The sequence below is a fragment of the Sabethes cyaneus genome, chromosome 3, assembly GCF_943734655.1.
Source record: "Sabethes cyaneus chromosome 3, idSabCyanKW18_F2, whole genome shotgun sequence".
Taxonomy (NCBI): Eukaryota; Metazoa; Arthropoda; class Insecta; order Diptera; family Culicidae; genus Sabethes; species Sabethes cyaneus.
The window spans coordinates 61,325,694-61,340,143 of NC_071355.1; the positions used below are offsets into that span (position 1 = coordinate 61,325,694).

The following is a 14,450-nucleotide window of genomic DNA, read 5'->3' on the forward strand; positions in this document are numbered from 1 at the left end:
TAAACAGCCATTGCTCTTGCAATTCAGCTACCGTTGTTACTTGGGTATCGCACTTTGGATGGTGCAATTTTCCTTGCAATTGACAATAATAATAATAATAATAAAAATAATAATAATAATAATAATAATAATAATAATAATAATAATAATATTTGACATTTCAGCAATACATTGAAAGTTTTTCCCGTATACGTTCCTTTGGTTTTACCGTGAACGTGCGGGAACAAAACGTGCGATGTATTACTAAAATGACTCGTAAAAAGCTGGATAGGTGTCTGCACTGCGGCGTCATCATATAGAGAAATGTTGTCCTTAATTGACCTGTTCGACAGAAACTTATGCGATGACGGTGGTGGTCTTTGGAACTAGCCGAACAGTGAGAAAGTTGACAGTTTGCTTGAAGTATCGGAAAAAAGTTAACTTTTTTTAATTTTCTTAATGTAGTGAAACATTGTACAAGTAAAATTATTATTGCAAAATGTAAGAAAATTGAGTACTTTATTTTTGGTATATACTTTGTCAGTGGGTTGTTTACAGTATATACGAGAAAATAATGTTTTTGTATATTTATGCGACAACAAACAGGTTACATATCACGCTAAATTATAAAAATCCATGTGCTTGAGTGGTAAAATACTTGTTTTTTGTGAAATTAATATAAACCAGGCTATTGCAAGCAAGATACAGGATAACTAAAGAGAACATTCATATTTTCATGTAGTGCCGGAGCAACATGGTTCGATAAGACTGAAAGATATTCAAATCTCCAGAACTTTGACTTGAACCAATACAAAACAAGCATAAGGATCTTGTAAAGCAGAAAAACATTCCAATAATATGCAAAAACCGCTTTAGGATCACTTCTGTGTTCGATTAGTTAAGTCGCCACATTAACTTTTACAGTATTCTTCAAATTTATGCTCTTTCAATTCACTATTTTAAAAGTGTTTTTAAAATAAAATTGTAAAACAGCAAATTTCTTACAAAACCTGATAAAAATTTAGTAAAGTTTTCAATCGAAAACCAGTTAAAAATTAAATTTACTGAAAATTTGTTATGAAATGTACCGCATCTGACATTTGTTTTCGTTTTTCTCACCAAGCGACACGCCGGAAGTTTTTACTCAAATTTGTCAATTGCAATAACAGATAAATCTGCTGATCTCGCAGCCCTGCTTGTCAGAGTTCGGTGGCCCATGTAGCACAATAATGCTGGTCGATTCACCTTCGACCCTCGACCAATCAGCGATGACCACACAAGCAGCGGCTGTCAAAACAGCTCGAATCATCCGCTAACTGCTGGTTGTTTTTTCACAACACGTCAGTCTCAGTCAGAACCATCGCTCAAGAAATTGTCTTCAGTTTATATTTTTTGCGAATTCGCTAGTTTGATCAAGTTATGAAGTTATAACTATCAAGAGATTCTAATTGGAGGGCTGTATAGTGTTTGAGTGATAATTACGGAAGACAACTTACCGGCGGAGAATGCTACCCAATATTTACGAAATGTCGCTACTCAGCGATAGCCAGAGGCTCAGCACGGTGCTACTGTTTCTATTTATAGAAATGTTCATCGACCGTAAGTCCAGTTAATTTTAATATAAAATTTAATATTTCTTACCATTCGAAGATGGTTTTGCATTTTGTGAACCTATTTAAAAGTAATATCTCGTAACACAAAGAATCTAAACGTTTTTTGTTTAAATATTGCGAAGTACTTTGCTGCTCGTCACAGACAATGAAACACTGACGTGTCCCAAATGTTGATTTTGATTAGAGTGGTTTAACTTTACACTTAAGTATTTCACTGTTTATTACATAAAATTTACTTATTTTCAGGTGCACAATCAGCAGCCTCACAAGCAGAGATTGAGAGGCATCTGGAGATGGGAAGAGATTTACTGGCTCGGGGGCAACTCTCGGATGCATTAACACATTATCATGCCGCAGTCGGTGAGTTTATATAATAATAGTTATCGGATGGTTTTTGTTCCAATGTTCGTAAGCTTGCATATTACAAACATCGCTTTTTAATTATCGCCTAAAACCAGGTTTCAGACTTGTATTTTTTGAAAAAAATAGCGAGTTTCAATCCGGCATATCTTATATTTTTTACTGTTTTGTTTTCCATGAATTTTTGTTGAAAATTTGATCGTTGCGCTGGTCCCGCAGTTGCTACTCAGTGACTGAAAGAAGCATCATGTCTTAGAGATATTCAAGTTCAATCCCTTTTTGAGTTCACTAAGCGATAGCCATAGATTGAGTGATAGTTGATTGCTTGTGTCTTTATTAATGTGACGAACTATCAAAAAAAAAACAACTAAATCTTTCTTCGCTCCAACTCATACATGCAAACCCCAGCCAATTTATTCTTTTCTCCAAATCTTTCCACAGAGGGTGACCCAAACAACTATCTAACGTATTTTAAGCGAGGCACGGTCTATTTGGCCCTCGGAAAGGCGAAATTCGCAGTCAACGATTTTTCCCGTGTGCTGGAACTGAAGCCGGATTTTTTGGCTGCTCGAGCCCAGCGAGGTCAGGTGTATCTGAAGATGGGTGATTTTGACAGTGCTGAAATGGATTTTATGAATGTGCTCAGAATGGATCCCAACAACGATGAAATAAACTTCCAGTATGGACGAATCGAACCGGCCAGAGATCAGTGGGCGCTATGTTTGGATGTGATACACCGGGGTGACTACACGACTGCCGTCGCTTTGCTAACGCAACTGTTGGAGATGTGTCCTTGGTCGGTGGAGATTCGTGAAACACGTGCGCAGGCTTACATTCGTATTGGCGATCGGCTAGCCGCCGTCAGCGAGTATCGCTCTGTCAATCGGTTGTCTCTAGATAGTACCGAAGGTTATTATACGTTATCTAAGCTTTTATATGATCTGGGTGACTCAGCGGCGGCCTTAAAAGAGATTCGCGAGTGCTTGAAGCTCGATCCTGAACATAAAGACTGCTTCCCGTTTTATAAAAAAATTAAGAAAGTGGATAAAGTTCATACTGAAACACAGTTAGCTTTGGAAGAACAGCGGTATAAGGAATGTGCCGAATATGCAGAAAAACTCGTAAAGCTAGAACCGGATGTTCCGATGATAAGGTACAACGGAAAACAGCTTCTCTGCTCCTGTATGTTAAAAGATGAGCAATACACAGCAGCCGTAGGTCGTTGCCGAGAGGCTTTGGATATTTATCAGGATCCAGAGGTGATGTGCGATCGAGCCGAAGCACTCATCGGTGCCGAAATGTACGATGATGCTATACACCAGTATCGTGAAGCACTAGATATCAACGACAATCTCCAACGAGCCAAAGAGGGTATCGAACGCGCCCAGCGGTTGCAGAAGCAGGCGGAGCGACGTGATTATTATAAAATTTTAGGAGTTAAGCGATCTGCCACTAAACAAGAGATTGTTAAGGCATACCGAAAAGCCGCTCAAAAGTGGCACCCAGACAACTTCCAGGGTGACGAAAAGAAGGTAGCAGAGAAAAAGTTTATCGATGTTGCTGCGGCGAAAGAAGTGCTTACCGATCCGGAAAAAAGGCGGCAATTCGATGCCGGCGAAGATCCGTTGGATCCTGAAGCGAACCGAGGCTTCGGAGGCGGCAATCCGTTCCATCACTTCCAACATGGGTCTCCGTTTCAGTTCAAATTTCACTTTACGTAGAAATCGGGATCGAAATTATCGGGATGTAACTAGTTTACTATCAATACTTACAAGTTTTCTATCTATATTCACCTGTTGATGCCGTACAGTGCCAGCTTTAATTTATTGCTCTTTGTTTTATTTCGATTTTCTCTAGTTTTTCAGATGTAAAATAATGATTCTACTGTCATCAATAATATAAACTAGGCAAATCACTGCAAGTCGAATTTAGGAGGCAATTATAATTCTTTTAAAAAAGAATTGATGAAACCAATCTCCAATGTGAGAATTGAGTTCCAGTCGAAAAGAAAAGTGATGAGATATTTTAGGAAACGTTATTGGTTCACGCTTGGTTGGAACAAATCATTTGGTTTCCTTTTATTTCTCGTTTTTCTTCGGTCAACTCAAAGAACTGAATTAGATTGAAACGAGACCCTAGTGTAAATGATCGCCTATCACATTAAAATATATAGCGTAAGATAATTTTCTAACGAATGATTGAATCCAATCCGAAGACCGTTTTAGCAACTTTTTTAAATGAACCTATTTGTCATTTATTCTCGTTCGTATCATAGAATAGAAGCACCTGCAATTCTGTTGAGTTGATAACAGACTGATAATGGAAGTATTCCACGTGATTCACCATGAAATCGTTTTCTACGATCAAACTGAAAGTTATCTGCTTCCCTTTTTGTCTACCCGGCCACTTGCATATAAAATCCTATAAAGAAAGAGAAACAGACATTTTTCACATTCCGCTTTTAGGAATGGCCACTCCACCCATAGGAAATGAATAGTTTTGTTATTGTACTTTTCTGAGCACAGCTTTTGATTTATGTATTAGTTTAGTACTGTACTACATCCTATCCTGAAATCTGGAACATGCCCTTTAAAGTTAACCATGCGAAAAACATGGTGTTTTCAGATCAACTCCAAACTCTTTGAGTGATTGCCCCTGTAACTCAAATAGAGTCGGCCAACAACACTTAGCACTAATGATCGAAAACTTTTTATTCGGCTTTGATTCGGTGCATAATTACACTTGACAAATCTACAGCTGCGAGCATTGCAGTTTAGTGTTTCGTATTCTGATGTTTTCTGTTGTACGGATAGATTGCTACAGTCATGTGGACGTTAATCCCCCCTTCCTGTCAGCAACCCCGGGTCATCAGCTCCCCCTTTTGTCCCACCGTCACGTTTCGGAGCCTCACCCTGTTATTACCCCCTCCCTCTTTTGCGTCAAGGAATATGATGCCAAGTTTTCGGAGTTATGGTATCCTCCCCTGTTATGAACTCCCACCCCTCCCCCTCTTCTTGTCAATCCTTCAGTGCTAATTCCCTTACGTCGAGGAACATAATACAGTGGACCCCCGTTCGTTTGAACGACTCCTCATGCAAACTAACGGGGTTAGTTTTTAATTTGAACAACTGGTAACCCTAAATATGCTGGAACTTGTGTGAACTGGCTGCCCTGCTCTTTGTTATTGTTTTAGTGGTTTGATTCAGTTGGCAGTTACAAGCAGCGAATATTCATTCTCCGATCGGATTTCTACCATAATCGTTGGGAAAACGCAAAGTGAAACAGATTAAACACGCTAGATCTGCACAAACAAATCGTGTTTATGTGCATTGTCTGCATCAGCAAATGATGTCATATTGAGTATGACGTTTGAACCATTTTTAATTTGCACGTCGTGCAAACCAACGGGGTTCAAATTAAAAAGTGTTCAGATTAAAAACGGTCAAACGAACGGGGGTCCACGGTACCACGTTTTGGTAAAAACGGTCCAGGCATTTAGGAGCTATGGCCTTTCCCACTTGTTACGAACCCCCCCCCCCCCCCCTCTTATCAACCCCCAGTGCTGATTACCTTATATCAAGGAATACGTGTGTCAAGTTTGGTGGAGATCGGTCAAGGCGTTCTGGTGTTATGGTGGAACATACATGTTACATGCAAACAGATTGTATAACAATTCCCCAAAAACTATTCCCCAGAAAATAAAACGCCGAAGCTTTTTTCGTAGAAAACCAATACCCCAGAAAGCACCAATAACCAGAAAGCATTAATCCCCAGAAAATTAATATCCAGAAAGTACTATTTTCCAGAATACTATTCTCCAGAAGGAACTAATTGCCAGAATACTATTGTTAATTGCAAGGAAAATTGTACCATCCAAAGTGCGATATCGCTCATAAAAGTGCTATTTTGCATTAAAACGTTTCGGTATCTTCGGCGCACTTTTTCGTTAACTTCCAAGCAATAAGTGCGCCGAAGAGACCGAAACGGTTTAAGCTAAAATAGCACTTTTGTGAGCGATTGCGCACTTATTGATTGGACAATTTTCCTTGCAATTGATAATATTTTCCAGAAACAATTTGGCTTATACAAATTTGGAAAAAAGTTTATGTCCTGGTCTCGAAATATTGCTCAAGGGGGGGGCAAGAAAAAAATAATAACATCAAACCTTCAATAACTAAACAAAAGAGAAGAAACCAGTGTATATTTTTCCAGATTAATAAAAGTTCAATACAAAAAAGTTGTACAGTACTTAAATTTTAGTTCAAACCAAAACAACTTTCAAATTTTTTCATCTAAGCACATAAAATAAATATTCTGGCAGAGATGAATCAACTTGAAAATACGTATAACTTGACCTTCATTTGAATTTTATTTTTTACTTGCATGTCACTCGGTTAGTAACCTTGTATTTTAGAATAATCCAAATTTCTGTCACTTATTAGTTCAGTTCTAATCTTCTCGTCAAAACGTTTAAGAAAAAAATTTCTGACACCATTCACGTGTGAAACCGCTTGTTTCTTGGTCAACCTTTTAGTCCTAAGAATATCAGCCCATTCCTCAGCTCGATCTCAACAATAACGTGTTTATCTTTGATATATTAAGGATGCAAACGGCACTATCAGGAGCGATTGTCATTGTTTGATTAGTAGCATTTGTCCAGTGCGGTGCTGCACTTCGGATGAAGTGCAGTACTGCGCTGGGAGCTGTTTTCCAAATATCAGGGCTTCTAACAGCCCTCTGTCGAAGAACCTTGATCTTTAATTGAAAAATGCCGGACATCGGCATAACAGGTGTTCCGAGTCTTTTTTTCTTTGCCACAGAATCGACATATATCACCTGGCATAAGCTACAGATGATAGCGGTTTGGACAATGTCCTGTTATAAGATCAGTATAAATGTTTAGATCTTTCTTCGAAAGCTCTAGGATTTTGCGAACTATTGAAATGTTTGGAGAGATAAACTGTTTCGACTGCCTAGCAATGAAAGTGTTATTCGAATTTAATTCCACCTTCGTAATTTCCATACTAAAGCTCAGTAAAAAAGCAATATAACTTAACATGACTTGATTTGATGTAATGGTCGGGGCCACCATTGATCCCAATGATAATCACAACATGACAATATCCAGAAAAGTTTCAAACAGTTCAGTGACATCCTTTCTGCATGCGTCCAATGCATGGAAAAAATTTTATCTTTAAGTTTTTCGTCCCTTGCATTAAAAATTAGGGTAGGTACATGGACACTACGGAATAAAACGATCAATTTGGAGCATGAGGAAATGCCCCGAAAGCACCGAAAGCTGATGTTCCGGAGTGTGTAATTTGTTGTATTTCTATTTTAATCTTATCTACTACCTATGACAGTAAAATATAATCCCACAGCAATTCGGAATATCTTCGTCAAAAGTGGTAGCAAATTTCACTAATACATTGTTTAGTTGATTGATGCCTCAATCTAATTCGGTTCTTTTGAAGCAAGTTGAATTAAAATGGAACAAAATTTAAAGTAAATGGAGCCAAAAGTCTAATTCCAAGCACTCCAATTTTCGGAGTCGGAACTTAAAGATTAAGCACAATAGTCGCCTGTGACCTGTAGCAGGAATCAGAAAGCATAGATGGTGTAGGATAGTTGATCGAGACTAACGGGATAATTACTTCAACTTTGCACGAATTGGGTGATGTAAACTTGTTGAATTTAAAAATCTGCTTACCATTAAAGAATGTAACATTATTGCACTTTATTTTTTTGCCCCTTCAAATTTCGAAAATTTTTGAAGGGGGGGGTGACATAAACTTTTTTTCAAATTTGTATAAGCCTTATATATTCCTGAAGACGAAATCCGCGAAATAACAGTTACCGTAAGCGAGCCTAATTCTGCGCACCTTGCATTTCAGTCAAAACTTTCCAAGTTCCGATGAATTTTTATCTTATTTAACGCAAAATATGTACACATTTAGTTCTTAACTACCCAGGTAACCAATAAGCATTAGTATAAGCAGTAAATCAATCGTTTATTAGCATCCCTGGCGTTTTACACTGCAGGTTGCTGTTTATCAGCCTTTTGACTGCAGAACTGTTGTAAATTGGCATCCACAATTCTATTTAAATTCTTCTTGTCGGTAACTAGCTGCAAATAAGCATTATCAGCACTAAAATAGCATTTAGGTAGCATTTAAGGCAACTTAAACGCTTATTGGCTTGCATATAAATTGCATTTGAAATGCTTATTGGTTACCTGGGTAGAGAATATTTCAATTTTTATTTAAAACACAGAGAACAGACTACCACATAATTGACAAAAAGTGTGTAAAAGGTTTTTATGTAATCCACGAGTAATCCTTCAATAGACCACCCCTCGAGCAGTAAGTGGCAAACTAAATCTTGATGTCGCTGCCATCGCTGCTATGTAACTCCAGCACAAAGAAATATTGATAAAGGTACATGGATATTTTTTGATGCGTTTGGCAAACTATTTCTGGAGGGCGCTACCGACAGATAGTCTGTTCTCTGTGATTACACTTCTTTTTTTCGAAAATGAGTTGCGCTTATTACAAGATGTGGCACCCATTTTATTGTGTTAGTAGCAAACGTTTCCTAGATGACTCAGGGCGAAACGGCTGTAGGACGCGAGTGTTCGCCGGCGACCCGCCGTCGGAAGCGCCCCCCCCCCCGCAGAAATCAGCTCTATTTAGGTGCGTGCGTTTTTCTAGGTTTACTGACTAGTAAGAGTTATCCCTTAGTTGAGTCCGAACGAGCGGCAGCGAGGACAGCATATAATTACCCAACAATTGAGTAGGCCGAGAGTTGCGAATGGTTTCTATTGTCGAATTTGTTTATTCAATCCGGATTGGAACTGGATGAACTTTTTGTGTTCATTTGCTCCTATCTGACAGATAAAATTCATCCAGTTTCAACTCGGATTGAATAAACAAATTCGACATATTACAAAGCAAAGCTAAAAGCCTAGGTGCTACATTCCGTTATTAAAACTTGACCTTCTGTTTCTTTATACGACAGACTTCGCAGCCAGCTGTTAGAGTGCAGGACAATTGCAGGGCCAGTTGTTACGATCCTATTGGCTCTGACAGCCTCTTCCAGTCAAGATTCGAAGAATACGATGACTGGCTTATGGTCATACCTCGAAGCCAACTGGGAGGTTTCTATGACATACCGTTTAAATTTTTCAACTGTAATAGTTAAATCCAATAACCCGTATTACTCTACAGTATACCTCTAATCTGACACCCGACGATAATCCGACTCCGCTATATAATCCGACGATTCGCTAATCCGGATGACGAATTAAAAAGCATTGTACTTAGCTTCATTCAACTGAACACTGCCTTCATTGGGGATTTTCATTTGAGTCAAGATGTTGCTCATTCCAACTAAATGGAAATGGTAAATGGTGCTCCTTATAACTGCGTTCAATTTTGCCAGGAGCTCCATTTTTCATCACTCTTCTCAAAAGATTAATGTGCTTGCGCAATTCTAAGCTAAACAAGAATTTAAAAGCATTTTATAGAATAAACTGAGCATTTCTCAGTACAACACAACTTTATTACGTATTTGCAAAAAATTTTTCGGAAATTTCCAGAGATGTTTACGTCTGGATGTAAACAACACGACAGTCCAATACCCCACTGATATTAGTTTGACTGCCGGATTATCGAGTCAAAATTCGATAATCCGGCCATGAATTTGTCGGATTAGCGGGGTGGTACTGTATTCCATAACTCACAAGATATTACTTTACGACTTAACTGATTCTTGGGAATTTGGTAGTCTTGGTTTGGTAGTTAGTTAATGACTATTAACATTTATAAAGAAACTTTATTCGAAAACCAGCGTTTCAGAACGTTCAAGTCCTTCACCTTGCTCCCAATTGTGCTCATCGCATATTTTAAATAAAAATTGAAATATTCTCTAATTAAGAACTAAATGTATACCGTGGGCCCCCGTTCGTTTGACCGTTTTTAATCTGAACACTTTTTAATTTGAACCCCGTTGCACAGTGGGGAATCGCTGGCCAGCAGCCAAAAAATGAAAGTTCATTTCGACTCTCCGTTGTATTTTTCCTGTGATTCTATACTATTGAAGTGTTCAAATCCAAAATTTTAGATCAATATGATAAAATTTGAATTTTCTATGAATCTTGAAAGTATGCTATCTCAGCATGTTATAGCGGTTTGTTGAAAAATAACCCAATATTTCAAGACATGCTATAGGTCTAATGGTAGCTCGAATTTCAACGGCGTCCAAAGAAACGTTCTTCAAAAAATAATGCTGAATGAAGCCCATTAATTGAGCATGCAGTATGTTTATCATATTATGCCACAATTTTAATTTTCATTAAAAAAGTGCCATATTTTCGCGTAAAACACGCTTAAAAGTTTTGAAGCCAAGGTTCGCCACTATTGACACTACCAGTAAAAGTTAGCGTAAAATATGAGCTTTCAAATGGATATAGTCTCATTTAGCGCAGAGTAGCGCAGAGCACAGATGTTACGCTTGTAAGGCTACTATATCAGAGTTCAACAATATAGACAAAATGCAAACACTCAAAGTAAACGGTGGATATCTTAATTATGGGATATCTCCTTTACATTGTTGGATAGGCTGCTTCGAATGTATGGTCCATATTGACCAGATTTTAGAGGCTGGAGGAAATCTCGAGGATACAGCGATAGTAATGACGGAAATTTAGCTCGAAGATCTTATGCCAATCCTGGTATTAATTCTGAAATCACGGGTATTGATATGAAATTAATTAAAAGGTTGAGAAATTTTCTTATAGCAAGTTCTTGAACACATTATTTCAGAAAAATTCGAAAGTTATTGTTTGTATACCAAAAACCTTTACGTCAGGGTATAGTCCTCATATAATACGTCCACTGCAATGCAAAGAATTTGAATTCGCTGTCATAAATGAATCTAGACAACTATATTGCTGATAGGACGAATGACAGAAGAAGCACAAAAATAAGTTTCTTTGTTTAATTATAGTCACTTTAACAACTCGGGTCATTCGTGACTTCTGCGGGGTTGGGAATTGAACCACGGTCGTCGGTGTGAGAGGCGTGAATGCTAGCCACTGAACCGGTATTGACCCTAACGAAAATAGGGTTATTGCCTTATAAGACCATATTTTACTTGCAAAAATAAGTGTGAAGATACAAATCGTGATAGAATTATTCGTCATCTTATTTCTCCGGATAAAGCTTATAGCTTCCTCGAAACGGAAAAATGTAATTAGAAAAATCTTTCTGAGAACGCTATATTACTATTGAAGACGAAACGTGAAACTAGTGATTCTGCAGAAGAAGAAGAAGAAGAAGAAAAAGAAGAAGAAGAAGAAGAAGAAGAAGAAGAAGAGGAGGAAGATGGAGATGAAGATAAAGAAGATTAAGAAAACTAATAAGGGGAAAAGTTTTGATTTTTGATTAATATTAACTTATATGGATTTTGTGTTGATTATTAATGCTCATACTTGCTTTGAATTGTTTTATATAATGTTTTATCCTATAAAAATCCATCTGCAATAGTTTTCCAAATGACCCTCATTTCTTATACGTCATTATTCTTAAGAAATACTTGAAAAATGGTTGAAAATTCTCCCTGACACAAAAAATATACGTTCTAATGCAAAATAAACCTGAAATTCGGGCTCAGCACCCCAAAATTACTTAAGAGCCGCATATTATCCTTAATTTAAAGAGATTTTTTTGCTTGGCCAGCGTTTGTTTGGAGTCGCCCCACTGTGCGTTGGTTTGCACGACGTGCAAATTAAAAATGGTTCAAATGTCATTCTCAATATGGCATCATTTGCTTATGCAGCCAATGCACATGAACACGATTTGTTTGTACTGATCTAGCGTGTTTATTCTGTTTTACAATGCGTTTTCCCAACGATTATGGTAGAAGTCTGATCGGAGAATGAAATATTCGCTGCTTGCAACTGCCAACTGAATCAAACCATCAAAACAATAATAAAGAACAGGGCAGCCAGTTCACACAGGCTCCAGCATATTTAGGGTTACCAGTTGTTCAAATTAAAAGCTAACCCCGTTAGTTTGCATGAGGAATCGTTCAAACGAACGGGGGTCCACTGTACACATTTTGCGTTAAATAAGAAAAAATTCATTGGAAATTGGAAAGTTTTAACTGAAATGCGGAGTGCACAGAATTAGGCGCGCTTACGGTAACTGTTATTTCGTCTTCAGGAATATATAATTGTTCAATGTCGGTCAATGTTCAAATCAATGTCGAGGCAGTCGAGTGAAACGTAGCGACGAAGTGCTACCACAGAGAACAGACTACCAGGTAATTGACAAAAAGTGTGTAAAAGGTTTTTATGTAATCTACGAGTAATCCTTCAATGGAGCACCCCTCGAGCAGTAAGTGGCAAACTAAATCTTGGTGTCGCTGCCATCGCTGCTATGTAACTCCAGCACAAAGAAATATTGATAAAGGTACAAGGATGTTTTTTGATGCGTTTGGCAAACTACCGTGGACCCCCGTTCGTTTGACCATTTTTAATCTGAACACTTTTTAATTTGAACCCCGTTGGTATGCACGACGTGCAAATTAAAAATGGTTCAAATGTCATTCTCAACATGACATCATTTGTTCGATTCGTTTGTACTGACCTAGCGTGCTTAATCGGTTTTACATTTCGTATTCCTAAAGATTAAGAGAGAAATCCGATCGGAAAATGCAATATTCGCACTTGCAACTGCCAACTAAAACAAACCACCAAAACAATAACAAAGATTAGGGCGGCCAGTTCACACAGGTTTCAGCATATTTCGGGTTACCAGTTGTTCAAATTAAAAAGTAACCCCGTTAGTTTGCATGAGGAATCGTTCAAACGAACGGGGGTCCACTGTATTTCTGGAGGGCGCTACCGACAGATTTTACACACAAAAAAATCGATTACTTCCTTCGAGCCTGTTAATCTGTTCTCTGTGGTGCTACCTAATTTGTCATTTCTGCTTACGCTATCATGTTGGCACCCCAAACATGGTTGCCTGCCAATAGGGTGTGAAGAAGGCAACTTCTGGCAGGTACTTTCGTACTGTATTAATCCCGTAAACTCCCACTAATACAAATGGCACCTCATTCAGATTAAGCGAGTTTAGGAACGTGTATTCCCGGAAAACAGTAATATTTTAGTTAACATGCCCCTCGATGGTATTTTGCTGCATGCAACTTATCTAGATCATTTGCTCAGACTGTGGCGGAAATGACTGAAGCAGAAATAGAATTTGACAGTTCAATAATGTTCTCTCTCTTTTTCCGGCATCGTGTATGCTAGTGGACACATTTCATCGGAGGTATTGCGATATTTTCTTTAAAATATTAGTGTAATATAGGTATTTTTGGTTTTTACTATTGATTAAAAAGCGGCGAAATGGTTTACGGTTAATGTGGAACCCAAACTTTTGGTAGATGTTCAGAAATCTGGATTTAAATAGCAAAATGACTATTGTTGACAGCTCGCACATAGAGCACCAGGAAAACAACTACATTGCTGTCGAACAAAATTTAGATTTTTTTAAAGAGAAATCTAGTGTAGTGAAGTTAGAATTTAAAAGCGGTTGCTAAACAGCCAGTGATAAGATGTTAACAGGCAGGAGATAGTTTTAAGTCCAAAAATTATTAATAGTAAGTTAATCCGTTTTTGTGTAATTAACATGGTCTTTTTCCAGCTAGATCACAATGGCCGATACAGCTAAGAAGCCAGCTGCCAAGAAGGGCGCCGATAAGGCCGCCAAAGGTGCTAAAGCCGCCCCAGTTGTGGTGAAGGGTGTCAAGAAGTCGCAAACCAAGGAGGCAATTTTGGCTCGTACCCACAAGCCCAAGGGACAACGTACTGCAAAGACAGCTCTGCCCTACCAGAAGAAAAGCTACGGACGCCTATGGGCTAAAGCGGTTTTCACTGGATACAAGCGTGGTCTCCGCAATCAGCATGAGAATCATGCCATCCTGAAGGTTGAGGGTTGCCGTAACCGTAAGAACGTCCTGTTCTACATCGGCAAGCGCTGCGTGTATGTTTACCGAGGAAAGGCGAAACGTAATGCACCTGGAGCCGCTGAAAAGAAGTCTAACATTCGCGCAATCTGGGGCAAAATTACCCGCTCCCATGGTAACAGCGGCAGTGTGAGGGCCCGTTTCAAGACTAACCTGCCTGGACACGCTATGGGACATCGCATCCGGATCGTAAGTAATCGAAAGTTATTAGTGGTATGGTGGTTGCTTTAATCTTCTCTTTTTCATTTCAGATGCTGTACCCATCCAGGATCTAGGTGAACTAAACTTACTGTGTAAATTTAAAACAAACCACAATAAACGAAAGAGGTTATTCCTATAAACAGCTATGTGGAATTTCTTAGCTTTTGCAAATCGAGGAACATATCACCATATAACGAGACGAAGATACGAAGCTATCTTCTTTAATATTAATTATAGTACAAGGGCATAAAATACGTAATTCAC

At 38.4% G+C, this 14,450-nt stretch overlaps 2 protein-coding genes across 3 annotated transcripts; both read left to right on the forward strand.

The window, feature by feature from the left end:
* The first annotated feature begins 1,313 nt into the window (after positions 1–1,313).
* Positions 1,314–4,135, forward strand: LOC128741973 (dnaJ homolog subfamily C member 3). The gene is made up of 3 exons (XM_053838125.1): positions 1,314–1,578; positions 1,839–1,952; positions 2,394–4,135. The coding sequence occupies exons 1-3, from the start codon at positions 1,485–1,487 to the stop codon at positions 3,671–3,673; spliced, it is 1,488 nt and encodes a 495-aa protein (XP_053694100.1). The 5' UTR covers positions 1,314–1,484; the 3' UTR covers positions 3,674–4,135.
* A 9,102-nt stretch (positions 4,136–13,237) lies between these two features.
* LOC128742311 (60S ribosomal protein L35a) lies at positions 13,238–14,332 on the forward strand. Of its 2 annotated transcripts, none has more exons than XM_053838640.1 (3): positions 13,238–13,288; positions 13,664–14,174; positions 14,237–14,332. In XM_053838640.1, exons 2-3 carry the CDS (start codon positions 13,674–13,676, stop codon positions 14,258–14,260), a joined length of 525 nt encoding a protein of 174 aa, XP_053694615.1. In that variant the 5' UTR covers positions 13,238–13,288; positions 13,664–13,673; the 3' UTR covers positions 14,261–14,332. The 2 variants fall into 2 exon arrangements, with proteins under 2 accessions (XP_053694615.1, XP_053694616.1); XM_053838641.1 differs by having other exon boundaries at positions 13,255–13,288; positions 13,668–14,174.
* Positions 14,333–14,450: the final 118 nt, after the last annotated feature.